Here is a 27,815-nt window from a genome sequence, read left to right on the forward strand (position 1 = left end):
ATAGGAGCATCTTTTATTGCCATGTAGAGCCTCTCCCCTCACTGCCCCCTATCTGATTGGCCGACAGATCATGCAGACGACCAATCAGAAGTTCCTGGACCTCCTCAACGAGCTGATCGACGTGACGACCAGGGAGCTGAGCAGAAATGAGAGGACCAAGTACGAGACACTCATCACCATCCACGTCCACCAGAGAGACATCTTCGACGAGCTGGTGGGTGACGGGCAGAGAGACGGACGAGAAGACGGTTCAATGTGGATCAAAGTGGTCTTGTTATTATGTTTTATCGTCTCCATCAGGTGCGTCTGAACGTGAGGTCTGCGTCAGACTTTGAGTGGCAAAAACAGTCGAGGTTTTACTTCCTGGAGGAGACGGACAGATGTGTCATCCAAATCACAGATGTGGAGTTCAGCTACTGCAACGAATACCTGGGCTGTACAGACAGACTGGTCATCACTCCGCTGACAGACAGGTACACACCGACTGTTGGGTGATACTGATACGTAAACGATGCCTTCATTGTCCGGTCAGAACTGAACTTGTTAACACTCTTTTGAACATCTGTCCAGGTGTTACATAACTCTGTCCCAGGCTCTGGGGATGAGCATGGGCGGAGCTCCAGCTGGTCCGGCAGGAACAGGTAACACAGTACAAGTGGCTCTAGTGACAACTCTGTGAACTATTACTATATAGACTCTCTGTATAGACTAATTGAGTGTGTGTGTGTGTGTGTGTGTGTGTGTGTGTGTGTGTGTGTGTGTGTGTGTGTGTGTGTGTGTGTGTGTGTGTGTGTGTGTGTGTGTGTGTTCAGGTAAGACCGAGACCACTAAAGACATGGGTCGCTGTCTGGGGAAGTATGTGGTGGTTTTCAACTGTTCGGACCAGATGGACTACAGAGGACTTGGACGCATCTACAAAGGTGTGTGATGACTCTAGTGCAGCAGTGTACGGGTAGTACTGCTGATGGATAAGAGGTTTTTACAGGTCTAGAAGGTTGTGACCAGCCCAAAAAAGGACCTGTGACATTCTCACGCAGTCCTGCGATGGACTTGCACTCGAGCCCAAAGAAGAATAACCACCTAAAAATGAATTCTTACATGTATTTTTTATCATGCACATCACCAAGGCCTGTGGCGATAAAAAAACGGACACAAACTGGAACAAAGGTGCTTTGGAAAGTCTTTCAAAGTGTCGTCTGGTTGTTGTTGTTGTGTGTCTGTGCAGGTCTGGCCCAGTCCGGAGCCTGGGGTTGCTTTGATGAGTTTAACCGCATCGAGCTGCCGGTCCTGTCCGTCGCCGCCCAGCAGATCTACATCATCCTGCAGTGTAAGAGGAACAAGAAGAAACAGTTTGTCTTCACCGACGGAGACGTGGTCGACATGGACCCTGAGTTCGGCATCTTCCTCACCATGGTAACTGAGCTCTGATCTCTAGGCTGATAAAATGAGTTATGATCGATGTTAGTTATTCACAGAAAAGATACAGAAAACTGTTTGGAGCCTCAGAAATATCCTGTGAGATGTATTTTGTCTGTCTAGACTGCAGAGCGAAGATAAACAACCACAGGAGTGATGAAAATGTGTTATAGCCACGTTCATGGTGATCAAACCAGAATTCATTAAAATAACCTTCTAGAGCAGAATTGCGACATAATTAGCTCTTGAAATTCCCACAAGACTGAGAAGCTCATGCTGGACAGATATTTCTTGGACCACATAAACATAAACATGGACATAAACCACAGGTTTCTAGAGCAAAACCACCACAGAACTGTCTAACGTATTTCAGATCTAAAGGGCCATCCATCTGGCTCAAGGCTTCTAGAGTAAGACGTAAGAACAACAACTGCAGTACGGCTCACTGTGAGATTCTAGAAATAAAAACCATAGAACTAATGATTCTAGAAGCTCTAGAATACCACCACCAAAGGTCTAAACAAATCTGTTTAACTCAGTGAGAACAGCCTTAACTACCACAGAGGAATCTGCACTTCTATATCTGTAGAACTACCTCAGAACCAGTCTCCTAGAACTGATCCATCTCGAAAGGAGCCAAAAAAGTTCAAGCACTCATCTACGTCAGAGAGTTCCAGAATTGAGCGACTAAAGAACCAGAGATTGAGAACCGATCTACCTCAGAACCTGGGTATTAGAGGTGAAGTAACTCAGAACCAGTTAGAGAGATCTACATCTGATCTATCTTATAACCAGTCTGAATGTTCTAGAACTGAACCTCTTCAGAACCAGAGTTGGGGAAGTGGTCTAGTCAGAGATCTTGAGCTGAACTACCTTAGAACCAATGTCTGAGAACTGATCTCGAAAAGCAGCCAAAAAGTTGAAGCACTGATCTACCTCAGAGAGATCCAGAATGTAGCTACTGTAGAACCAGACTTTGAGAACTGATCTACGTCTCAAACAGGGTTCTAGAGGTGAAGTATTTCAGAACCAGTTAGAGAGTTCTAGATCTGATCTTATAATCAGTTCTGATTGGTCTAGAACTGAACCACTTGACAATCTTCAGAGTTGGGCAACTGATCTATCTCAGGAGAAGTCAGAGGTAAAGAACTGATCCACCTCCGAAGCAACCACACAGTTCCAGACTTTGACGTGAACTTCTTGGTCCTCCAGAACCCCGGTTACGCCGGTCGCCAGGAGCTTCCCGAGAACCTGAAGATTCAGTTCCGCACGGTCGCCATGATGGTGCCGGACCGAGCCATCATCATGAGGGTCAAACTGGCCAGCGCAGGTTTTCGCGACAACCAGGTCCTCAGCAGGAAGTTCTACACCCTCTACAAACTGTGTGAGGAGCAGCTCTCCAAACAGGTCGGAATAGAGATAATACGACCATCATAAAATATCATCTTCAGAAAGATTCTCAAACCTTCTCCTTCTACCCGTGCCTTCTACAAACACACATCAATCATAATCATACATTTATTTTTTGTCTCTACTTGATTAGCTTGCAAAACGTCCTTCTTGTACATTTGACTTCATGGTATCAGTTATGTTTTTACTCCAGGTCCATTACGATTTTGGTCTGAGGAACATTTTATCAGTTTTGAGGACGCTGGGAGCTGTGAAGAGATCGAACCCGTCAGAACCAGAGCAGACTGTGGTGATGAGGGTCCTGAGAGACATGAACCTCTCCAAACTGGTGCGTATTACTGGTTTTTAGGTAGTATGTGTGTTTTTTAGTGAGATGGGCCAATATTCATCAGTAAAACATAAACACGGCTTTAGTATTGTGAAGGATTAGTTTCCTTCACAGCAACAGGCTCAGGCTGGTTTTGGTGAGGTTGTGGGAAAAGCTGTATACAAAACAAAAACAGACTTGCATATTGAAATGATATTGAATATTACCGATGTTAGCAGGTTAGCATGCTATAGCCAGTTATGCTTATTATGCTAACATAGCTTAGCATCACACCCAGGACTAGTGCAGAAAGGAGAATGTATCTGACCTCGTTGGAGCAGGTTTAGTGATTTAACTTTCTCAAACGGGGAATGTTGGTATCAGCAGAGGTAGAAGAAGAAGTACTCAAAACCTTTTCTCTGAAGTAAAACTATTGAACAGTAAAAGTTAAGAGTTAAGAGCATTATAAGCACATTGTACTTACATCTAGTTAACCTCTGTTCAACGTGGAGCTGAATAATGATCCATAATAATTTGATTATAGCAGAATCTGAATCAGGTAAATGTACTACAATGCTACACACCTTAATGAATCTAAAGCTGTTCGGGGTTGCTTTAGTTGGAGGTCTCTTGATAAGGTACGGGTTAGCACCATGCAAAGTATTGTTTCAGGTGTTATTACTTTACCACAGTATGCAGCCTCCTCACAGAAGCATGCTGGGAAAAACACACTGACCTCTGTGGAGCGTGGAGACAGCAGTGTGGCTGCTAATATAATAATATAATAATATGATATAATAATATAATATGTTGTTTTCTTTGTTGTTGTTATTTTTCACTTCTGACTGCAGATTATAACGTGTCACTCGTTTGTTGCTTTAACTTCTCATCATGTAGTAAATGTGACGACGTCATATTTAGCATAAAGCTTAGTGGTTGGGTCGGTCGCAGCGAGGGGAGAGACTCAGACTTATGAGATCATTTATTTAAATGGTCTGAACATTTGTTGGTACCAGTACACTCTGAGGTAAAGATTGTCTTTGCACCAGCAATAACACCACTTTGACACTAGGGGGCGCTGTCTGTTGCTGTGTCTCTGCAGGTGGACGAGGACGAGCCTCTGTTCATGAGTCTGATCAACGACCTGTTTCCTGGTATCGGTACGTTGCTGTGAATGACGCACCTGATCCACACCTGGTGCTGAATGTGTGGAGAGTTTCTCTATGTGGAGACAAACACCAGGAAGTGACTGTTTCCTTCTGTAGCTGACGTTTTGTCTTTATTTACATTCATGTTCTAAATATGATTTAAAGACTTCCTCCTCCTCTGTAGTTCTGGATAAAGCCGGGTATCCAGACTTGGAGTCGTCCATCTCCAGTCAGGCTCAGCGGGCCGGTCTGATCCCTCACCCCCCCTGGATCCTCAAACTGGTTCAGCTCTACGAGACTCAGAGAGTCCGACACGGTGCGCTCACACCCACACCTACCACACATCCTAATGAGTCATCTGTTCTCACACCATAAAGAGCTAAAGATGAACCGTTCGTCCTGACTGAAGGAACATCTAGAGGGTTCATCCTCTGGAGAGAAGGAACAAACACTCCAAATTACAGAAGAAGAATCAGAGTCTGTTCACTGATTGGTCAGCTGACCTGATGGGACGGTGTGAATATTAGTCGGGCTGCTATACTCTCATATTATTATTAAAACCAGGAACAACTGTGCAGTCAAAATATTATATCTAAATCATGAAAAACTTTGTCACCTTTTTACTGGCAGTCAAATTGAATAACAGTCGAATCATTAAAACGCCTGTGACTGATGCAGGGATGATGGCGTTGGGTCCCAGCGGCGCCGGGAAGACGTCCTGCATCCACACGCTGATGAAGGCCATGTCGGAGTGCGGCTCGCCCCACCGAGAGATGAGGATGAACCCCAAAGCCATCACGGCCTCGCAGATGTTCGGCACGCTGGACGTCACCACCAACGACTGGACGGACGGCGTCTTCTCCACGCTGTGGAGGAGGACGCTCAAGGCCAAGAAGGTCAGCTGGCTGTTTGAGCTCAGTGATGAACCAGCTTTTCTCTCGACATTTCAAGTTTCAGAAGAAATCCAGCTGTTCTATGTCTTCAAATGTGAGCGGAACGCTGTTTGTGTTTCAGGGGGAAAACATCTGGATCGTGCTGGACGGTCCGGTGGACGCCATCTGGATCGAGAACCTGAACTCGGTTCTGGACGACAACAAAACTCTGACACTGGCAAACGGAGACCGAATCCCCATGTCGCCCTGCTGCAAGGTGACATCACAACGTCCGTCTGTCTGTCTGTCTGTCTGTCTGTCCATAGGTCTGTCTCTCTCTCTCTCTCTCCTGTTTCATGTTTTTGTCTCTTAAATCAGATTTCAGTCCAGACTCGTGAGGACTTAAGTTCTTCTCATTCTGTCAGTTTAACTTGAAGAACTCTGTGATCCTGGTCCAGAGGAGACCTAGAACCTGAATCCTACAGAAGACAACAGGAGTGAATCCGTGTCCCTTGTCCCCCCCCCCCCCCCCCAGATTGTCTTTGAGCCCCACAATATCGACAACGCGTCCCCGGCCACGGTGTCCAGGAACGGGATGGTGTTCATGAGCTCCTCGGTGCTCGGCTGGACCCCCGTCCTGCAGGCCTGGATCCAGCAGCTCCCCGAGAAGCAGGCCGGCGTCCTGCAGACCTGCTTCAGCTGCTGCTACCAGGTGAGGAAGAGGAGGAGGAGGACTCTGCATCATTCTCTTCATTTCTCTGAATAGAAACGTTGATGCGTTCATTTGGCTCTAATGTTGTTCTCTGGTCCTCCTTCAGGACCTGCTGGACTTTGTCTCCACTGCGGTGTCTCCTAAGATGCAGGTGTTGGAGTGTATGTACATCAGACAGACGATTGACCTGCTGCAGGTATGCTCATATGAAAGTGACTCCTGAAGACGTCTCTCCGTGTTTCTAGATGTTAGATGATGTTTCTGGTTCAACCTCCACTTCTTCTTCTTCTTCTTCTGCTCTGCTACCTTATTAAAGTGTAGCCGACAGCGCCACCTTCTGACCAAACCACGCCGTACACCAGTTTATTTATTGTCTCGTGTGCCGTGACGTATTTTCAGGGTTTGCTCCCGGCGGCGGATGAGAGACCGGGTTTCCACGGTGACGTGGGTCGACTGTTTGTGTTGGCGGTGATGTGGTCTCTGGGAGCCGTGCTGGAGCTGGACGACAGAGCCAAGATGGAGGCCTTCCTCAAGGTCTGTCTCCATGACCACCGTCCTGATTTACATCAAAGAAATTCGTACTCACATTTATACGATTAATTGATTTGTGGATATAATCGACAGAGTTCCTCCACAAAGAATCGCACTAAAACATCACTTTAAAGCTTGTTTACCAGAGATAAAAAAAACACGTATCGACTATTATTTATCACTCGAGATTATGTGTCACTTTTTAATTTTCATCTGAAGGTTTACCTTCAGGATCATCTCAACGTTCACTTGCTTGTTCATAGACCAATAAACAGTAGAATAAAGTTGTGTTAACGGTGTGAACACAGTCTGTGTTGCAATCTGCAGCCTCACCACTAGATGTCACCAAAGACGACACACCGTCCCTCTGATGTTCTGAATACTTCCACCACGAGAGACGGATGGAAAATCAGTTTGTGTCTCTGAGTCTACGGTCCTCTAGGGGGCGCTGAGTCTTTGTTTGTTGTCTCTGTTTGCAGAACCACGGCTCGTCTCTGGACCTGCCGCAGACTCAGGACGACCAGACCATCTTTGAGTTCACAGTCAACGAGCAGGGACGGTGGGAGCACTGGTCCAACAAGGTCTGTGGACTCTAAGCTGTTTGTTGATGGCACACAACAACGCTGCTGTTCCACTAAATGTCTCCTCAAGTAGCAGAGCAGCTTCTATCTTTTCTCTTCATTAGAAACCAGATAGTATTGTATTCATGTATTTATTTTTGTCCTGATGCAGGTCCCAGAGTATATCTACCCCAAAGACCACGTCCCGGACTACTCGTCCATCCTGGTTCCCAACGTGGACAACGTGAGGACGGACTTCCTGATGCAGACCATTGTGAAGCAGAAGAAGGCCGTGCTGCTGATCGGAGAGCAGGGAACCGCCAAGACCGTCATGATGAAAGTGAGACACTGAGGATTATAACTTTAATATTTTCCAAACATTAAGAAGCATACTGCTCTCAGACTCCCGTTAGTGCAGCATCTCGTTGGCCGTAACAGAAATGTGAACACGCGACGTTGTTTTCAGTTCGGTCTCGTCCCGAGCTAACGGATGCTAACGCTAGGTGTTTCTCTGCGGCTCCCCCTGCAGGGCTTCACCGGTAAGCTCGACCCGGAGCTCCACCTCAGTAAGACGGTGAACTTCTCGTCGGCCACGCTGCCCAGCATGTTCCAGAGGACCGTCGAGAGCTACATCGATAAACGAATGGGCGCCACCTACGGGCCGCCGGCGGGACGCAGCATGACCGTCTTCATCGACGACATCAACATGCCCGTCATCAACGAGTGGGGGGACCAGGTCGGCTTCACGCTCGCTCTGATTGGTCGGCTCGTTTCCGTTTCCTTGCTCTCTTTGTTTGATGCTTCTTTTTCTTCATTTCTAATTATGTTTTACAAAACGTAAATCTGTTATCTTTTATTTTCAATTATTACAAGAATAACAGATTAAATCTCATTTTGTATAAGACAAATAATTAATTAGATATAATACAACTATCGATACCTTTGCCAATGCAGTTCTAGATAACCGAGTAAATGATTCGTATTCATTTTTAATTGTCTTCACATTAACAAAAGATCAGATTGTTGACCTCTTCGTCTTCCTCAGGTAACCAATGAGATTGTGCGTCAGCTGATGGAGCAGAAAGGTTTCTACAGTTTGGATCGTCCAGGAGAGTTCATCACCGTGGTGGACGTTCAGGTAACAACATGGAGGCAACCTTCTGTTAACGAGTTAAAGCTGCATTCTCTCTAGTGTCCACCAGGGGGCGACTCCTCCGGTCCTATAGAAGTCTATGAGAAAATGACTCTACTTCTCTCTTGATTTATTACCTCAGTAAACATTGTAAACATGAGTTTATGGTCTCAATCTCTAGTTTACACATTATTGGCTCAAGATGATAAAGTTTCTAACGTTGACATTGAACAGCTGGTGGCGGCCATGATCCACCCGGGCGGTGGTCGGAACGACATCCCCGAGCGCCTGAAGAGGCAGTTCTCCATCTTTAACTGCACGCTGCCCTCCAACTCCTCCATCGACAAGGTGTTCGGCACCGTGGCTCGGGGCTACTTCTGCCCAGAGAGAGGCTTCGCCGCCGGGGTCTGCGATCTCGCCGCCGCCCTCGTACCCACCACCAGACGGGTGTGGCAGGCCGTGAAGGCCAAGGTGAGATATTCTGAGAGGTTACACACACATTACTTACATATCTGGTGTCTCTTTATCTTTAATGGTTGTTTCTGTAACTTTGGTACTTTTAATAATAATATTCTTTCCTGCATTTATTGTGTGAGCTCATTATTAGATTCTCTGTCAAACTTTGCTCAGTTTAAATATTATTTAAAACATTTTTCCGTTTTTTGGAAATCTTCATAAAATTAGAAATAAAGAAACTCCTGATGTGGGCTGTAGAATAGTGATAACGTGTTATTTAATCTTAACACGAGAAACAGATAAAATATGTCTCACACACACAGTGAGAATAATAATAACTACTTCCTGTTTCAACATTAATGTATTCAGTAGATGAACAGAAGAACACAATATCTAATGAACATGTAGTTTATTCTCAGGATGATAAGTGCAAAATACAGGTATTTTTACTATTTAATATATATATATACATTTTAGTGCAGAATGATCTGCTTTTATTTGCTTTTCTTTGTGCAGATTTCCACTTTGATCTTTATTTTTCCCAGTTTGACCCTCAGTGGCCTCCGTAGTTTAGTTTAGGGTTTGACTTTGTGTTTGATTTGAACAGATGTTACCGTCTCCTGCCAAGTTTCACTACGTCTTCAACCTGAGGGACCTCAGCAGAATCTGGCAGGTAGGAACGTGTTATTGATGACTCATCGAGGGTGTTATTGATGAGTCATGGTTGTTATTGATGAGTCATGGGTGTTATTGATGACTCATGGGTGTCATTGATGACTCATGGGTGTTATGATGAGTCATGGGTGTTATGATGAGTCATGGGTGTTATTGATTATTCATCGAGGGTGTCATTGATGACTCATGGGTGTTATTGATGAGTCATGGGTGTTATTGATGAGTCATGGGTGTTATTGATGAGTCATGGGTGTCATTGATGACTCGTCGGTGTTTCAGGGGATCCTGGCGGTGAAGTCTGAGGTGTGTCTCAGCTCTGAGATCCTCTCTTCTCTCTTCCATCATGAATGTTGTCGAGTGATCGCCGACCGGTTCGTGGACGACAGCGACAGACGAACCTTCAACGTCCTCATGGAGACGGTGAGTTTGGTTCATGTTGTTTTATTGATTTCACCATCAAACTTCACCAGTTCATCACTGACATTACTAACGATCATTTTTTCTATTACAAGTTTCCTGAAATGTTGTGTTTTAATATGCAAATGAGGCAGACTTTTACGGCGTTCACAGGTCGAGTGAGTTTCTCCTCTCTGCTCAGATCACAGTGGAGGATCATGGGAGATCTCTGACTGAGCATGCTCAGTGGAACAGCTTCTTCGTGGACTTCCTGCGTGAAGCTCCGGAGGCGACGGGAGACGAAGCCGACGACGGCGAGCCGGAGGCTCCGAAGGTCCCGAGCTACATTTAATCACGTGTCTTCATTCTAATGCGTTTATTAGCGCAGCGCAGTGACGTTGACTTGATTGACAGGTGTATGAGCCAATCCCGTCGCTGGACGCCCTGGCGGAGAGGCTGTCTGTTTTCCAGCTGCAGTACAACGAGGCGGCGAGGGGCGGAGCCATGGACCTGGTCTTCTTCAAGGTGTTCAGTGCTTTCAGTGGCTCATTTCTGGCTCGCTCTCCCACCTGATAAACAGCCAATCATGACCTGTCCGCTCTCTCTGTGTTCCTATTGGTTAACGGCCCTCTGTCTCTGGTCCAATGGCAGGACGCCATGACCCACCTGATGCGGATCTCGCGGATCCTGCGGACGCCTCAGGGGAACGCCCTGCTGGTCGGTGTGGGGGGGTCAGGGAAGCAGAGTCTGACGAGGCTAGCATCATTTATATCAGGGTACCAGACCTTCAGGATCACATTGAGCAGGTCTGACACACACACACACACACACACACACACACACACATACAGAGACACGCACGCAGTAACTTGGATTGTCTGAACTTGTGTGTGTGTGTGTGTGTGTGTGTGTGTGTGTGTGTGCGCTGCAGGTCGTACAGCAGCAGTAACCTGCTGGAGGACCTGAAGACTCTGTATCGGATTGCGGGTCAGCAGGGAAGAGGAGTCACCTTCATCTTCACTGACAACGACATCAAAGACGAGTCCTTCCTGGGTACCTGAGTCCTCTAACGCTGAAGGGGGGCGGGGGGGGGGGGGGGGGGGTAGACCGCGTGGTTGCGGCCATGACAGTGACGTGTCTCGTCCTCTCCAGAATACATGAACAACGTCCTGGCGAGCGGCGAGGTCTCCAACCTGTTCACCCGCGACGAGCTGGACGACATCACTCAGGACCTGATCCCCGTCATGAAGCGCCACCATCCCCGCCGACCTCCGACCTCAGAGAACCTCTACGACTTCTTCCTGTCCAGAGTGCGGAGCAACCTGCACGTCGTCCTCTGCTTCTCGCCCGTCGGGGGAAAGTTCCGGACTCGAGCTCTGAAGGTGAGTCGGCGGCCGTGAGGTTTGTATAGAAGTCTATAAAGCTTCATGTGTTAAAGCTGCATTCTCTCTAGTGTCCACCAGGGGGCGACTCCTCTGGTTGTATAGAAGTCTATGAGAAAATGACTCTACTTCTCTCTTGATTTATTACCTCAGTAAACATTGTAAACATGAGTTTATGGTCTCAATCTCTAGTTTCAAGTCTTCTTCAATACAGCATGATGTTCATTTAGTAAATGATGGTCCATTTAGAGTCACACAGACCATAAAGCAGGGGATGCTTTAGGGGCGGGGCTACACAGTGATTGACAGGTCTCTACCAGAGACGTATACGGCGTCTCTACGTCACTCCTCCTCAGTCCACATGTGGTCACTTCCTGTTCACTGGTTGATTCAAAAAACAAAGACGGCGAACTCGAGTCTTCTAACCCGTGACCTTTGACCTCACCAGTTCCCAGGCCTGATCTCGGGCTGCACCGTGGACTGGTTCCAGCGCTGGCCTCGGGACGCCCTGGTGGCCGTGTCGCATCACTTCCTGTCTCAGCACCAGGACCTCCGCTGCTCCGAGGAGGTGAAGCAGAGCGTGGTGGTTACCATGGGAACCTTCCAGGTAGAGCCCCCCCCCCCCCCCTCATGTGTGTCAATCATCATCATCAATCCAGCTGACTGATCACGTGACCTCTGACCTCTCTACAGGACCTGGTGGCGGAGAAGTGCGCCGAGTACTTTGAGCGTTTCCGCCGTCAAACGTTCGTGACGCCCAAATCCTACCTGTCCTTCATCGACAGCTACAAGAACGTCTACGCCCACAAGATGGCCGCCGTCGGCACGCTGGCGGATCGCATGAAGACGGGTGAGCGGGACGTTCAGGGCGGAGCACTTTGTCCTCACAGTGACTGTTTCAGGGCGTTTGTTTGTTCTCTCCGTGGTCTTGATTTTCAAAATAAAAGTCCTGCTCCTCTACAGAACCATGAAGAATAGAAGTAGAGAGAACTAGAACACGTGTCTAGTGCAGAACAACACAGTTACAATAACTAAAATAACTTGAATTTCTCTAATTTCTTTTAACAAAATTGGAGAACAATTGAACCTGAACATCCTCTCTCCTCTGATAATGAACAAAATATTATAGGAGACATTCCACAATTTATGGACAAACGATGGATCGATGATGAAATAATCAGGAGATGAGTGAAGCAGCAGCAGCAGGCTCAGCTGGTGGTGGTGTTGTTTACTGCAGGTCTGAGTAAACTGATGGAGGCGGAGCAGTCGGTGTCTCAGCTCTCTGAGGAGCTGCTGCTGAAGGAGCAGGAGCTCGCCGTCGCCTCCCGGAGGGCAGATGAGGTCCTGCAGGAGGTCACAGCGAAAGCTCAGGCAGCCGAACAGGTTCAAGACAAACACGAGACAAAGACGATCTGTCCTCAGACAACAATAGAATCCTGGTGAGTCCTCGTGTCGTCTGTTGTCTGTCTGCAGGTGAAGCAGCAGGTGCAGAAGGTGAAGGACAAAGCTCAGCTGATTGTTGACGACATCGAAGCTGATAAAACAGCAGCCGAGTCCAAACTGGAGGCTGCGAAACCAGCGCTGAAGGCTGCTGAGTCAGCGTTACAGGTCACACACACACACACACACACACACACACACACACACACACACACACACACACACACACACACACACACACACACACACACACACACACACAGTGAATGAGTGACACTGACTCCTTTCCTTGTGAATAAACGTGTTCAGACCATTAAACCGGGCGACATCGCCACCGTGCGGAAGCTGCAGAAGCCTCCTCACCTCATCATGAGGATCATGGACGCCGTGCTGCTGCTGTTCCAGAGGAAGGTCACCTGCTCTTTAAAAAAACACCTTCTGGCCATGTGTGTTTTTGGGGCGACGCTCTTCCTTCTTCGAGCTCACTTTCCTCCCTTTGTGTCCTCAGATCGACACGGTGACCTCCGACCCCGAGCGACCCTGTCCTCGGCCGTCGTGGGCCGAGGCCATGAAGCTGATGCAGAACTCCGGCTTCCTCGGCATGCTGCTCAACTTCAGCAAGGTCTCTGTTTAAACAGCGTGCACTCCACACAGCGTCCACCGGGGGCAGCGGCGAGTTACACTTCTGCATCACCGGGGACACGTGTGGATTTCATCTTAGCCAAAACACAAACACGTCCCCTTAAACCACCACGAGCCCATTTAAAGACTTTCAATCGAGAGCGTCGACTCATCACTTTGCAGAAAATAACATTTCATGAATAAGAGCTCTGAATTTAAATTATTATCTTAAGATTTTAATGCTAACTACAAAATTAAAAGCTTCAGTTTATTTATTTAAATATTTTTATATTTAGATAATTTACATTCTAAAAAAAATGAAATTATATATATATATATATTTATTCTCTGTCGTAGTTTAGTCTATAAATATATAAATATATTTCATCTTATCCCGACTGTGACTTGATCGTGACCTTCAAGTGTATTTTTTAATAATAGTGTCGTCAAGAGGCGACACACACACACACACACACACACACACACACACACACACACACACACACACACACACACAGTGTATAAAAGCAGGTGGTGGCTGTCGTGGGATAAGATGAGAAGGGAGTTTCCCTCAGACACACACTGGTGTGTGTGTGTGTGTGTGTGTGTGTGTGTGTGTGTGTGTGTGTGTGTGTGTGTGTGCGTGCGTGCGTGCGTGCGTGCGTGCGTGTGTGCGTGTGTGTGTGTGTGCGTGTGTGCGCGTGCGTGCGTGCGTGCGTGCGTGCGTGCGTGCGTGTGTGCGTGTGTGTGTGTGTGCGTGTGTGCGCGTGCGTGCGTGCGTGCGTGCGTGCGTGCGTGCGTGCGTGCGTGTGTGCGCGTGTGTGCGTGTGTGCGCGTGCGCGCGTGCGTGCGTGCGTGCGTGCGTGCGTGCGTGCGTGCGTGCGTGCGTGTGTGTGTGTGATACATACCTGCTAAGCTGTGGGTTAGAGGAGCACGGAGGATCTTGGTCATCTGCTGGTTTGTTTCCAGGACTTCTTGAATCCATTTTATCTTCGTCATCTCGTCTTAGTTTAACGTCTTTGACTTCCACTGGTGACCCCGTGTTTATCGTCTCAACGCTATGAATTGTGGGTAATTCCCTCTCCAGTAAAGTGTTCATAAAGAGACTCAAACATTGGATCATTAGAGCTGATTTCATTACTGATTATTAAATGAAATATCAGGACCAGTGTAGGTCAATAAATAATAATAATAATAAATAACAGAGGAATATTCGTCATCATATCGAACCCCTTTATTCTGGTGAAGAACTCTGTTCTCTGAGCGTCCACAGCTCCGTAGCTCATCGTCTGGTCTGTGTTGGTGCTGCAGGACTCCATCACCGGGGAGGTGGTGGAGCTGCTCGCTCCGTACCTCCACATGGACGACTACAACCTGGACTCGGCCAAGAGGATCTGTGGCAACGTGGCGGGACTCTGCTCCTGGACTCAGGCCATGGCCGACTTCTTCTCCATCAACAGGGAGGTGCTGCCTCTGAAGGTACCAACGCTTCACACACACACACACACACCTCTCAGGGTAGGTGGTAGAAACACACACTCTGATACTGTGTGTGTGTGTGTGCAGGCTAACCTGACCCTGCAGGAGGCTCGTCTTGTCGTGGCTCAGACTGAACTCTCTAAAGCTCAGGATCAGCTGGATGCCAAACAGCAGGAGCTGGACGCCGTTCAGGTCACTCACACACACACACACTCACACACTCTGAGTTTTCTCCACAAAAGCTAAAACATCAACATTCTTCTTCATCTCTTCTCTTTGATTCTTCACAAACATAGTCAGGTCTGAAGGTTCTTGTCTTCAGACGTCTCTCAGGTTACAGTTCCTCAAAAATACGGTTTAATCCCGTCAAATACCAAAAGATAATTGTCCAAGGAAACAATCCGGAGCTTGTTCTTCTGTTTGAGTCTTAATTTATTCATAATTTATAGCAAATGAGTCCAACTTCAGGTGATGAAGACGTCTTTGTGCAGCAGATAGATGAAGAAGAAGTCCGTCTGTCGTCTGTTAGTGTTTGAGAAACACAACTCTGGATCTGAGTTTTGGTATTTTTTCAAACTTGTTTTAAAAGACATTTCATCTTCTTCTTCTTCATCTTCTTCTTCTTCTTCTTCTTCTTCTTCTTCTTCTTCTTCTTCTTCTTCTTCTTCTTCTTCTTCTTCATCTTCTTCTTCTTCTTCTTCTTCATCCTTTCAGCTCCACGGATGAGTATTTCATTGTTCTTCCTGCGTTAATGTGTCGACCGCATAATAAACAATAAAACAAACCTCAGATTATCTGAAGATAAAATGTCTCGTAGTTTTATCTAATTTAACAATAATAATGAATTAAAGTGTATAAACTTTAAACTTCAGGCGCTTTACGAGGCGGCTATGAAGGAGAACCAGGACCTGGAGGACGACGCCCAGACCTGCCGCCGCAAGATGTCCAACGCCACGGCTCTGATCCACGGGCTGGGAGGAGAGAAGGTGTAGAGCCGTCCATCCGTCACTCACCCCTCACCTGTGACTCACCCCTCACTCCCCCCTCACCTGTGACTCACCCCTCACTCACCCCTCACCTGTGACTCACCCCTCACTCCCCCCTCACCTGTGACTCACCCGTCACTCCCCCCTCACCTGTGACTCACCCCTCACTCCCCCCTCACCTGTGACTCACCCCTCACTCCCCCATTGACTCACCCATCACTCCCCCCTCACCTGTGACTCACCCATCACTCCCCCCTCACCTGTGACTCCCCCCTCACTCCCCCCTCACCTGTGACTCACCCCTCACTCCCCCATCACCTGTGACTCACCCCTCACTCCCCCCTCACCTGTGACTCACCCCTCCCTCTCCTGGTCCTGCTGGGTTTCAGGTCCGGTGGACCGACAGCAGCGCTGCCTTCCAGACTCAGATCCAGCACCTGGTGGGGGACGTGCTCCTGTGCTCCGGCTTCCTGTCCTACGCCGGACCTTTTAACCAGGAGTACCGCCGCCTGCTGCTGGAGCTGTGGAAGAAAGAGATGGAGGACAAGCTCCTCCCCTTCAGTCCTGTGAGACTCCTCCCCTTTAACGTTAAGGTCTCTTTAAACACGTCCGTAGTTTATTGGCCAATAGATGTTTTAGTAGCAGACGTACACTGAAGTCAAACAAATCAATTATTATTATTATGAATCAAAAAGCTCATCTTTCCACCAAATTTAACTAAGTTTAATGAACATCATAGAGAGTTTATTAAGCTTTAATTGTACAGATTCTAATTCACAACATTATCCCAGTTATTACAATGTGAGTAAAACAAAGCAGGAAATACATAAATGTGTATTTATGTAAACATATAAACTGATTTATTTGTGTTGAAGTTCAAACATTTCCCTGAACTGAGGTCTCACTGATGTGTGAGCAGGACCTGGACGTGATCGGTCTGCTGGTGGACAACGCCACGGTGAGCGAGTGGAACCTGCAGGGTTTACCCAGCGACGACCTGTCCATCCAGAACGGCATCGTGGTGACCAAGGCGTCCCGCTACCCGCTGCTGATAGACCCCCAGGGCCAGGGCAAGACCTGGATCCAGAACAGAGAGAGAGACCAGCAGCTGCAGGTGAGGTCTAGACGCGCCCCCTGCAGGTGAGGTCTAGACGGTCCCCCTGCAGGTGAGGTCTAGACGCTCCCCCTGCAGGTGAGGTCTAGACGCGCCCCCTGCAGGTGAGGTCTAGACGCGCCCCCTGCAGGTGAGGTCTAGACGCGCCCCCTGCAGGTGAGGTCTAGACGCGCCCCCTGCAGGTGAGGTCTAGATGGTCCCCCTGCAGGTGAGGTCTAGACGGTCCCCCTGCAGGTGAGGTCTAGACACGCCCCCTGCAGGTGAGGTCTTAGACGGTCCCCTGCAGGTGAGGTCTTAGACGGTCCCCTGCAGGTGAGGTCTAGATGGTCCCCTGCAGGTGAGAAGTAAGAACAAAAACAAAGACGGGAAGTCAAAATACATCTTTCGGTCTTCTTCTGCGTCCCAGGTGACGTCTCTGAATCACAAATATTTCCGGTCCCACCTGGAGGACAGTCTGTCTCTGGGGCGCCCCCTGCTGCTGGAGGACGTAGGGGAGGAACTGGACCCCGTCCTGGACAACATCCTGGACAAAAACTACATCAAGTCTGGATCCACTTACAAAGTCTGTGACTTCTCGTTGAATCTAAAAAAAATACAGCAAAACCTCACGTCTCTAATAAAATACATTTATATTAATATTTAAAGTAGTTTGTGGTTTCCTCCTGCAGGTGAAGGTGGGAGATAAGGAGGTGGACGTGATGAAGGGCTTCACGCTCTACATCACCACCAAGCTGGCCAACCCGACCTACAGCCCCGAGGTCAGCGCCAGGACGGCCGTGGTCGACTTCACCGTCACCCGGCGCGGCCTGGAGGACCAGCTGCTGGGTCGGGTCCTCCTGCTGGAGAAACAGGTCTCTGCACCGGGCCGACAGTCAGCTACTAAACTCCGTAGTTAGATCGTCAGATGGTTAGATAATTAGGACGGCGTTCGTATGGTCGAACTAGACCGCTCCTAGATGTAAATGGAACACTCTTCCACCAAGTTCTCACGGGTCAGAAGTTTTTCTGTCATCCTGCAGACAAACAAACCAAATGAACAACATAACCTCCACCAAGGAGGTTATAACTGTGTCAACATTAAAGAGAAACTTTTCTACAGAAGCTTGCGTTTATTATTTTGAATGCCGTTATCTCAAGTATCCTGAGAAATCTAGATAATCAACTAGTTTTCAAGAGAACGGTGGTTTTCTCTTGTTTCTTATGTTAATCAGAGATCAGGAGTCAGCCTGCAAAGATGGCGTCTTGACAACTGGTTCAAGCTGAACATGTGAGATCAAGAGGTATCAATTATTGATCCACACATCAGACTATGCTTCACTCTGAGGCAGGAAGAGATGAGAGATGACATTCAGATCAGTCTTTCCAGCCCTCTGGTTCTCTTTACGTTTGTGGAAATACGAGGTTTGTAAAATGTTTTAATCTCGTGATCCAATGGATGCAATTGGCATCAAAAATGTGCAGTGAGACCGTAAACGTCTCCATGAGTCTGACTCTAAATCCTCTCTGCGGGTCCTTGTGGGTCCCACCAGGAGCTGGAGGGGGAGCGAGTGAAGCTCTTAGAGGAGGTGACGTCCAACAAGAGGAGGATGCAGGAGCTGGAGGACAGTCTGCTGTTCAGGCTGACCAGCACCCAGGGGTCCTTAGTGGAGGACCAGTCTCTGATTGAGGTTCTGAGGGTCACCAAGACCACGGCTCAGGAGGTGCTGCTCCCCGTCTGCGTGCATATTCTTTATGTTTTAATGCACTCCAACAGGAAATAAACACAGTTTCTCTTTCCAATCTTTTCCTTCAGGTGAGTGAGAAGCTGTCTGTCGCGGCGGAGACGGAGGTGAAGATCAACCAGGCCAGGGAGGAGTACCGGCCGGTGGCCACCAGGGGGAGCATCCTCTACTTCCTGATCGTGGAGATGTCGCTGGTCAACGTCATGTACCAGACGGCTTTGCGGCAGTTCCTGGGGCTCTTCGACTCGTCCATGCGGAACTCCGCCAAGTCGCAGCTCACCTCCAAACGAATCGGCAACGTCATCGACTTCCTCACCTACCAGGTGCAGTTCTCCAGCGAGGGTTCTGGTCCAAACTAGACTGGATTCAGATTCAGTGTCCTGCAGATGTAACTGGTACCTGTTTGCTCCTCCCTCAGGTTTACTGTTATACCGCCAGGAGTCTGTATGAGGAGCACAAACTGCTGTTCACTCTGCTGTTGGCTCTGAAGATTGACCTGCAGGCCGGAAACATCTCGCAGCCCGAGGTGCTCGCCTTCGTCAAAGGTCACACACCCATCCTCCTCCTCCTCTCTCCATCCTTTTCCTTTATTATCAAAGTATTATAAAACGTTGCTGTCTGTGTGTGTGTAGGCGGAGCTTCTCTGGATCTGAACTCTGTAGAATCCAAACCACGGCGATGGATCCTTGATCAGACCTGGCTCAACCTGGTGCAGCTGTCCAGCCTGCCGCCATTCGCCCAGATCCTGACCCAGGTAGAACCCAGACCCGTTTACGTTGGAGCAGGTGAAGAGGGAACTCGTAGACCTACAGAAGTTATGTTTCCTCGTGTCCAGGTGAGCCAGAACGAGCGTGCCTGGAGGACGTGGTTCGACAGCCCGACGCCAGAGGACGCCGCGCTGCCTGATGGCTACGAGGAAAAGCTCGACACCTTCAGGAAGCTTCTGCTCATCCGGAGCTGGTGTCCCGACCGAACCACAGCTCAGGTCTGACTGCTACACACTTGTTCTCTTGTTCCCTACAGTGTAACACAGAGACAGTGAATTATTGCATGTATTTGCGTGTGTCGACCAGGCGCGTCACTACATCTCGGACTCTCTGGGTAAACCGTATGCTGAAGGTTTGGTTCTGGACCTGGACGCCATGTTGGCAGAGAGCGACAACAGGACGCCGATGGTCTGTCTGCTGTCGATGGGCTCCGATCCAACTGAAAACATAGAGAGACTGGCCAAGAACAAGGTGAAGGGATGGGATCAATGTGGGAAATGAATCAGTGGAGGAAACACACATGATGGGAGGATGGCTGCTCGTCTGGAGAAAAGAGGAGGATGTTCAGTTAGTGGACAGAAATGCATGAATGGATTCAGAGGGGGGGGTGTTGGATGGAGATGGAGGATACAAAAGAGTGATGATTATTAACATATAATGGATTTATATATTGATAGAAGTTAAGAAGAATATAAATAGGGCTCATTATAAATAAACTGTGAATTCATCATCAGTGTTTTTGAATATTAAACACCAGGTGAAAAGCTAAATTATTTTAAATTAGTGTAATGATATTGAAAATCTGGTGCTTAATCAACCATTTTTTCTCTTTAGTCTCTTTCACCAAACGCCTAAAAATCCCTTTAGACTGAAATGGATGTTTTTTGGTAAAAGTATTAAAACCAACGAACATTGACGGACGTAAGCACGAGTTCAGAGTCCTGCTCTCTGCCTGCAGGGGGCGCCGTGCCGTCCCATCTCCATGGGGCAGGGTCAGGAGGTTCACGCTCGCAGGCTATTGGCCAACAGCATGGTGGACGGCGGCTGGCTCCTCCTCCAGAACTGCCACCTGGGACTGGACTTCCTGGACGAGCTGCTGGAGACGGTGACCGCGGCGTCGCCAGACGGCGTGCACAAAGGCTTCCGGGTGTGGATGACGACCGACGTGCACCCCGGGTAACACGAGACGATGCCCTGCAGCCGTCCTCAGTGATGATTTAACAGGAGTGGAGCTAAACTATTAAAGTTTGAAATGTGTGTGTGTGTGTGTGTGTGTGTGTACACAGATTCCCCATCACCTTCCTTCAGTCCTCCATCAAGTTCACCAATGAACCTCCTCTTGGTAAGAAACTCCCCAGTTCTTCACCGTGATGGTCATCCTCAGCTGATTACCTTCTGATCAGCTTCGTCCTTCATCGATTTATTTTGTCATATTTTAGGTTTCTAGCACATTTGGCTAATTGATTGATTGACATAAACGTGTGTTCCTTTGCTCGTCCCTCGTCTGTCTTCATCAGGGATGAAAGCTGGTCTGAAGAGGACTTTCAACAGCGTCACTCAGGATCAGCTGGAGATCAGTAACCTGCCTCAGTGGAAGCCTCTGCTGTACGCCGTGGCCTTCCTGCACACCACCGTGCAGGTCTGTGTACAGTCCGTCTGCTCCTTCACAGTTTAATGTCTCCACAGAATGATGACGTATATTTGACAAAACAACATATTCACGACAGAAGGTTTCTGCAAAGATGATGCTCCTCCTTTCTCCTCCTTTGTCCTCCTTTCTCCTCCTTTCTCCTCCTTTCTCCTCCTTTCTCCTCCCATCAGGAGCGTCGTAAGTTCGGTCCTCTCGGCTGGAACATCCCCTACGAGTTCAACCAGGCAGATTTTACTTCCAGCATGCAGTTTGTGCAGAAGCACCTGGACGACCTGGACTCAAAGAGAGGAGTCAACTGGAGCTGCCTGCGCTACATGCTGGGTCAGTCCTCTTTATACCGGACGAGAAAGTCCTGAACCAGACTGGGTTTCATCAGCTCATTAGGTCATCAGATATTCTTCACCTGACTCTCTTCATGTCTTCGTGTCGATGCCCAGGTGAGGTCCAGTACGGCGGCCGCGTGACGGACGACTTGGACAAACGTCTCCTCAACACCTTCGCTCGTGTCTGGTTCAGCGAGAACACCTTCAGCGACACGTTCTGCTTCTATGAGGGCTACAGCATCCCCGGCAGGGCCAAGACGATCCAGGACGTCCTGCAGCACATCGAGGCCCTGCCCATGGTGGACTCACCTGAGGTCAGAGCTCACACACACACACACACACACACATGGCAGGCTGGAAGCCACGGTCAACATGGTGTCCATGTTGCTGTTTGCAGGTTTTTGGGCTCCACCCCAACGCTGACATCACCTACCAGACCAACCTGGCCAACGAGACGCTCAGCACCATCATCAACATCCAACCGAAGGACAGCGGGGGCGGGACCGGGGAGACCAGGGAGGCCAGCGTCCAGAGACTAGCCAGAGAGATGCTGGAGAAGCTCCCGCCCGACTACGTCCCTCATGAGGTGTGTGTTCAGTGAGCCAGGTGCAGAAGCAGTCTGGCGACGTTGTGAAGCATCGTGGGATCATGTCTCTGATCCTGAGTGTGTTTTGAAGGTAAAAAGTCAACTGCAGAGGATGGGTCCATTTCAGCCAATGAACATCTTCCTGCGACAGGAAGTGGACCGCATGCAGCGAGTCATCAGCAGCGTACGGAGCACGCTCACCGACCTCAAACTGGCCATCGACGGTCAGTCACAGCACACACACACACACACACACACACACGGCGCGGTGGTATTAGCAAGCTAGCTAAGTAGCCAGCCATCCGCTAGCTTATTCCCCCATGCACTCATCGCTCTAATAGTTTAGCCTGTTAGCAGAAGCTTCTCAGATATCGTAGCTCGCTGGAATCTCGCTAAAGTCCATCTGACACGACCTGCGTCACAGGCGCCATCATCATGTCGGAGGACCTGCGCGACGCTCTGGACTGCGCGTTCGATGCCCGGGTCCCCCGCCTGTGGCTGCGGCTCAGCTGGCCGTCGGCGACGCTGGGCTTCTGGTTCGGCGAGCTGCTGGAGAGGAACCGGCAGCTCAGCGGCTGGATCGGCACCGGCCGGCCCAGCCAGTTCTGGCTCACCGGCTTCTTCAACCCGCAGGTGGGTTCAGACTCGTCCAGAACCGTTTGTCCTCCGTCACGTCTCCACCATCTTGAGTGCACGTTTGTTGTTGTTTGTTTTTTCTCAAAGGGTTTTCTGACCGCCATGCGCCAAGAGACGACGCGGGCCAACCTGTCCAGAGGCTGGGCCTTGGACACCGTCACCTTTAGCAACGACGTCACGAAGATGATGAGGGAGGACGTGTCGGCTCCGCCCCCAGAGGAGGTGGGCGGAGTCTACATCTACGGCCTCTTCCTGGACGGGGCGGGGTGGGACCGGCGTGGCGCCAAACTCTCTGAGGCCCCGCCCAAGGTTAGTGTGTGTGTGTGTGTGTGTGTGTGTGTGTGTGAATTATAATAATAACAATAATTAAAGCTGCAAGCAGCATTGACCGGGCCCTCGCACATTCACGCACGTCGAGGGTACTGGCAGGACTCTGGAGGACGCTGCCGTGCGTTTCTTTGACCATCAAACACTGCGTGCATGAGTTAGATGATATTTCCTGCGTCGACCAGCAGCGTAACAAGATCGCGTTGACAGGTCTTAAGCCTCAAATGTGTTGAGGGTACCTCCAATACAATCATAAATGAAAGCCTGTTAAGATCATCAAGAAAATGAATGTGCGTGAATGCGCTTCAGGGTTAGTAACATAACAGACTGTCAGTTTACTGAGATGGGGTTCAACTCCCTGCAGTGTCCTGATTTCGTTTGGACTTACATGAAAATTAAGAAAACAGTAGTATCATTTGCTTTCACTTGAACACTTTAATTTAACACCGTTTTCTTTTTAAGCTCTTCTGTGACTTTAGACTGTTTTGTGAAGCATTCACTGTGACAATTAACCTGATTCTCAAGTAGAAGCTCTGGACAGATCATTTATACTAATGTCGACTGACATGGTTTGAAAACCCACTGTTATCTAACTTTTGCTCTCCAAGCATCTTAGTTTGCACATATTTAGATCAGAGAAGTCTTTTTCTCATGGTGTGCCCACAAACCCTTTTAATAAGTTCAGTGTTTGGGCCGCTGTAATTATAGAATCCTGCTTACGTCCGTGCTTATCAGTAGGTGGCGCTATGACTATGAGTTAATATTGGCATGCAGAAGTCCTAAAGTCATGACAGTCAACAACCATGTCAAGTTTGGGACAGTTTTGACAAAGTACAGTAGAGTTACAACAGCTTGATGGATGATGGTGAACCATGTAAAATGGCTGCCACACCAAATCCACGTCGTTTGATGAAACCTAAAGCTTTTAGTAACTTTTAATCACTAAGGTCTTGAGATTGTTCCGACCAAATTCTAAGTTGATCTGATTAATTCCCTAGGAGGAGTTCGTTAAAGTAGAGCGCCTGGAAATTGCACAAACGACACTATACATTCATACAAAATTCAAAATGGCTGACTTCTGGTTGGGTTTAGAGCTTAGACCCCTAAGACCTTTTTTTAAGTCTATATGTGATACACCTACTTCCCAAATTTTATACATCTAGGTGAGACGTACTGCGAGGGCTGCATCGGCGAAATATTGTAGGGGGCGCTATTGAGCCGACTTGCCACTCTGACACATTAAAGTCACATCAGATAACTACATTCATGATTTTAAATGTGTTTGACAAGTTTTGTTATGTTTTGAGCATTTTTAGCCCCTCAAAAACACCTTCATTTTTCATGGCGAAGAATGCGTTGCCACGGCAACAGCTTTTCACGAAACAACAAGTTTTGAGTAACTTTTCATCACAAAGGTCTTTAGATTGTACTGACAAATTTTGAAGTTGATTAGATTATTTCCCTAGGAGGAGTTCGTTAAAGTGCAGCGCCTGGAAATGACAAAAACGACACTAGAAATTCAAAAGAAATTCAAAATGGGTGACTTCCGGTTGGGTTTAGAGCATGGTCCCAAGAGACTTTTATTTAAGTCCACATGTTATACATGTGCCCACCAAATTGTGTAAGTCTATGTGAAACGTAGTGCGAGGGCTGCTTCGTCGAAATGTTGTAGGGGGCGCTATTGAGCCGATTTGCCACACTGAATGAATAAAATCATATTATATAACTACATTTTGGGCTTGTAATCTGCGTGCAGAGTTTGCTTATGTTTCGAGCTTTTTAAGCCTCTCAAAACGACCTTCGTTTTTCACGGCGAAGACTGCGTCGCCACGGCAACGGCGTTTGACGAAACATCAAAAGCTTCATGAACTGGCATTATGAACTTCTTACATTTGTGTGGAAGTAGTTTGATGTTGATCTGATTTACCTACTAAGAGAAACAAGGCAAAGTATAAAGTCTTTAACTTACTGTTACCAGTAGGTGGCGCTATGACTATGATTACAAATTGGCCTGCAGATGTCTTCAGGCCTGGAGTCTAATCAAACATGTGAAATCTGGTAAAGATCTGATGATGTGGAGTCGAGTTACATCAGTTTATTCGTTCATGGCGAAGGATCGAAATTCGCCGAGCCGCTACGTCGCCGCCCTTCGACAACTTCTTACAATCTTCACAATGAAGCATGATCAAGGTCTTAAGGCTTTCCTGGCAACATTTGAGAGAGATCTGATTAATCTGTGAGGAGCAGGATGTCAAAGTACAAAACGTACAACTTCCAGTTGCCACTAGGTGGCGCTCTTACTATGATTCTAAATTTTCATATAGATGTGTTCTGAGTCAGGATGATATGACATATGAGAGATTTGGAGCAGATTAGACAATGTACGGCCGAGTTACAACAACTTCCTTTTTCATGGCGAATGGTGTCTTTTTGACGCCACGCCACGGATACATAGTTCGATAACTTTTTGATCTTTGAGTAACATTTCACTGCCAAGGCGTCAAGAGCATACTGACCAAGTCTGAAGTCGATCGGGTTCAATCTCTAGGAGGAGTTCGTTAAAGTATGATGCCTTGAAACGGTCCGAAAACGCCATACACTTAAAAATGGCCGACTTCCTGTTTGGTTTGGTGAAAAATTCCAAGAGGATTTTTTGTACGCCCCATCACGTTCCACATACCTACCAAATTTCATACAGCTAGGTGAAACCCAATGTTGGGGCTACTCAATAGGGGGCGCTAGCGAGCCAACATTTCATAACGCAGCTGGACACCCAAATCAGATCAAAATTTTCACAAATTCTGGCTTGCGTGCAAAATTTCAAAGTTCTGCCAGTATCCCAAGCACCTCCTTTTTGAGCAAAAACAGTAAAAATAATAATAATAATAATAAACATTAAAGCTGCAAGCAGCATTGACCGGGCCCTCGCACATTCACGCACGTCGAGGGTACTGGCAGGACTCTGGAGGACGCTGCCGTGCGTTTCTGTGACCATCAAACACTGCGTGCATGAGTTCGATGATATTTCCTGCGTCGACCAGCAGCGTAACAAGATCGCGTTGACAGGTCTTAAGCCTCAAATGTGTTGAGGGTACCTCCAATACAATCATAAATGAAAGCCTGTTAAGATCATCAAGAAAATGAATGTGCGTGAATGCGCTTCAGGGTTAGTAACATAACAGACTGTCAGTTTACTGGGATGGGGTTCAACTCCCTGCAGTGTTCTGATTTTATTTGGACTTACATGAAAGTTAAGAAAACAGTAGTATCATTTGCTTTTACTTGAACACTTTAATTTAACACCATTTTCTTTTTAAGCTCTTCTGTAACTTTAGACTGTTTTGTGAAGCATTCATTGTGACATTTAACCTGATTCTCAAGTAGAAGCTCTGGACAGATCATTTATACTAATGTCGACTGACATGGTTTGAAAACCCACTGTTATCTAACTTTTGCTCTCCAAGCATCTTAGTTTGCACATATTTAGATCAGAGAAGTCTTTTTCTCATGGTGTGCCCACAAACCCTTTTAATAAGTTCAGTGTTTGGTCCGCTGTAATTATAGAATCCTGCTTACGTCCGTGCTTATCAGTAGGTGGCGCTATGACTATGAGTTAATATTGGCATGCAGAAGTCCTAAAGTCATGACAGTCAACAACCATGTCAAGTTTGGGACAGTTTTGACAAAGTACAGTAGAGTTACAACAGCTTGATGGATGATGGTGAACCATGTAAAATGGCTGCCACACCAAATCCACGTCGTTTGATGAAACCTAAAGCTTTTAGTAACTTTTAATAACTAAGGTCTTGAGATTGTTCCGACCAAATTCTAAGTTGATCTGATTAATTCCCTAGGAGGAGTTCGTTAAAGTAGAGCGCCTGGAAATTGCACAAACGACGCTATAAATTCATACAAAATTCAAAATGGCTGACTTCTGGTTGGGTTTAGAGCTTAGACCCCTAAGACCTTTTTTTAAGTCTATATGAGATACACCTGCTTCCCAATTTGTATACATCTAGGTGAGACGTACTGCGAGGGCTGCATCGGCGAAATATTGTAGGGGGCGCTATTGAGCCGACTTGCCACTCTGACACATTAAAGTCACATCAGATAACTACATTCATGATTTTAAATGTGTTTGACAAGTTTTGTTATGTTTTGAGCAGTTTTAGCCCCTCAAAAACACCTTCAATTTTCATGGTGAAGAATGCGTTGCCATGGCAACAGCTTTTCACGAAACTACAAGCTTTGAGTAACTTTTCATCACAAAGGTCTTTAGATTGTACTGACCAATTTTGAAGTTGATTCGATTATTTTCCTAGGAGGAGTTCGTTAAAGTGCAGCGCCTGGAAATGACAAAAACGACACTAGAAATTCAAAATAAATTCAAAATGGGTGACTTCCGGTTGGGTTTAGAGCATGGTCCCAAGAGACTTTTATTTAAGTCCACATGTTATACATGTGCCCACCAAATTGTGTAAGTCTATGTGAAACGTAGTGCGAGGGCTGCTTCGTCGAAATGTTGTAGGGGGCGCTATTGAGCCGATTTGCCACTCTGAATGAATAAAATCATATTATATAACTACATTTTGGGCTTGTAATCTGCGTGCAGAGTTTGCTTATGTTTCGAGCTTTTTAAGCCTCTCAAAACGACCTTCGTTTTTCACGGCGAAGACTGCGTCGCCACGGCAACGGCGTTTGACGAAACATCAAAAGCTTCATGAACTGGCATTATGAACTTCTTACATTTGTGTGGAAGTAGTTTGATGTTGATCTGATTTACCTACTAAGAGAAACAAGGCAAAGTATAAAGTCTTTAACTTACTGTTACCAGTAGGTGGCGCTATGACTATGATTAAAAATTGGCCTGCAGATGTCTTCAGGCCTGGAGTCTAATCAAACATGTGAAATCTGGTTAAGATCTGATGATGTGGAGTCGAGTTACATCAGTTTATTCGTTCATGGCGAAGGATCGAAATTCGCCGAGCCGCTACGTCGCCGCCCTTCGACAACTTCTTACAATCTTCACAATGAAGCATGATCAAGGTCTTAAGGCTTTCCTGGCAACATTTGAGAGGGATCTGATTAATCTGTGAGGAGCAGGATGTCAATGTACAAAACGTACAACTTCCAGTTGCCAATAGGTGGCGCTCTTACTATGATTCAA

At 47.4% G+C, this 27,815-nt stretch overlaps 1 protein-coding gene across 1 annotated transcript in view; it reads left to right on the plus strand.

Annotated features, from left to right (window-relative positions):
• Positions 1 to 27,815, plus strand: part of dnah5l (dynein, axonemal, heavy chain 5 like) — a gene marked incomplete at both ends in the record, with an annotated part of 44,967 nt that overhangs the window by 16,156 nt on the left and 996 nt on the right. Inside the window, 54 exons of the mRNA XM_079181180.1 lie at positions 68 to 214; positions 301 to 473; positions 571 to 641; positions 813 to 920; positions 1,226 to 1,413; positions 2,629 to 2,823; positions 3,020 to 3,154; positions 4,236 to 4,293; positions 4,466 to 4,597; positions 4,960 to 5,177; positions 5,296 to 5,430; positions 5,689 to 5,865; positions 5,972 to 6,061; positions 6,265 to 6,399; positions 6,876 to 6,977; positions 7,129 to 7,296; positions 7,486 to 7,692; positions 8,002 to 8,094; positions 8,323 to 8,559; positions 9,152 to 9,217; positions 9,499 to 9,639; positions 9,818 to 9,949; positions 10,030 to 10,140; positions 10,267 to 10,421; positions 10,547 to 10,668; positions 10,768 to 10,997; positions 11,446 to 11,604; positions 11,691 to 11,847; positions 12,235 to 12,380; positions 12,471 to 12,605; positions 12,747 to 12,848; positions 12,946 to 13,059; positions 14,370 to 14,537; positions 14,625 to 14,729; positions 15,410 to 15,523; positions 15,913 to 16,089; positions 16,443 to 16,637; positions 17,044 to 17,199; positions 17,306 to 17,488; positions 18,167 to 18,337; positions 18,430 to 18,681; positions 18,777 to 18,903; positions 18,991 to 19,112; positions 19,194 to 19,343; positions 19,432 to 19,596; positions 20,084 to 20,301; positions 20,412 to 20,467; positions 20,643 to 20,764; positions 20,947 to 21,097; positions 21,214 to 21,413; positions 21,497 to 21,685; positions 21,777 to 21,909; positions 22,110 to 22,318; positions 22,409 to 22,630. Of these exons, the coding sequence (XP_079037306.1) occupies positions 68 to 214; positions 301 to 473; positions 571 to 641; positions 813 to 920; positions 1,226 to 1,413; positions 2,629 to 2,823; positions 3,020 to 3,154; positions 4,236 to 4,293; positions 4,466 to 4,597; positions 4,960 to 5,177; positions 5,296 to 5,430; positions 5,689 to 5,865; positions 5,972 to 6,061; positions 6,265 to 6,399; positions 6,876 to 6,977; positions 7,129 to 7,296; positions 7,486 to 7,692; positions 8,002 to 8,094; positions 8,323 to 8,559; positions 9,152 to 9,217; positions 9,499 to 9,639; positions 9,818 to 9,949; positions 10,030 to 10,140; positions 10,267 to 10,421; positions 10,547 to 10,668; positions 10,768 to 10,997; positions 11,446 to 11,604; positions 11,691 to 11,847; positions 12,235 to 12,380; positions 12,471 to 12,605; positions 12,747 to 12,848; positions 12,946 to 13,059; positions 14,370 to 14,537; positions 14,625 to 14,729; positions 15,410 to 15,523; positions 15,913 to 16,089; positions 16,443 to 16,637; positions 17,044 to 17,199; positions 17,306 to 17,488; positions 18,167 to 18,337; positions 18,430 to 18,681; positions 18,777 to 18,903; positions 18,991 to 19,112; positions 19,194 to 19,343; positions 19,432 to 19,596; positions 20,084 to 20,301; positions 20,412 to 20,467; positions 20,643 to 20,764; positions 20,947 to 21,097; positions 21,214 to 21,413; positions 21,497 to 21,685; positions 21,777 to 21,909; positions 22,110 to 22,318; positions 22,409 to 22,630 (8,124 nt within the window). The remainder of the gene's footprint in view (positions 1 to 67; positions 215 to 300; positions 474 to 570; positions 642 to 812; positions 921 to 1,225; positions 1,414 to 2,628; positions 2,824 to 3,019; positions 3,155 to 4,235; positions 4,294 to 4,465; positions 4,598 to 4,959; positions 5,178 to 5,295; positions 5,431 to 5,688; positions 5,866 to 5,971; positions 6,062 to 6,264; positions 6,400 to 6,875; positions 6,978 to 7,128; positions 7,297 to 7,485; positions 7,693 to 8,001; positions 8,095 to 8,322; positions 8,560 to 9,151; positions 9,218 to 9,498; positions 9,640 to 9,817; positions 9,950 to 10,029; positions 10,141 to 10,266; positions 10,422 to 10,546; positions 10,669 to 10,767; positions 10,998 to 11,445; positions 11,605 to 11,690; positions 11,848 to 12,234; positions 12,381 to 12,470; positions 12,606 to 12,746; positions 12,849 to 12,945; positions 13,060 to 14,369; positions 14,538 to 14,624; positions 14,730 to 15,409; positions 15,524 to 15,912; positions 16,090 to 16,442; positions 16,638 to 17,043; positions 17,200 to 17,305; positions 17,489 to 18,166; positions 18,338 to 18,429; positions 18,682 to 18,776; positions 18,904 to 18,990; positions 19,113 to 19,193; positions 19,344 to 19,431; positions 19,597 to 20,083; positions 20,302 to 20,411; positions 20,468 to 20,642; positions 20,765 to 20,946; positions 21,098 to 21,213; positions 21,414 to 21,496; positions 21,686 to 21,776; positions 21,910 to 22,109; positions 22,319 to 22,408; positions 22,631 to 27,815) is intronic.

This window comes from Pholis gunnellus (assembly GCF_910591455.1).
Source record: "Pholis gunnellus genome assembly, chromosome: 20".
Lineage (NCBI taxonomy): Eukaryota > Metazoa > Chordata > Actinopteri > Perciformes > Pholidae > Pholis > Pholis gunnellus.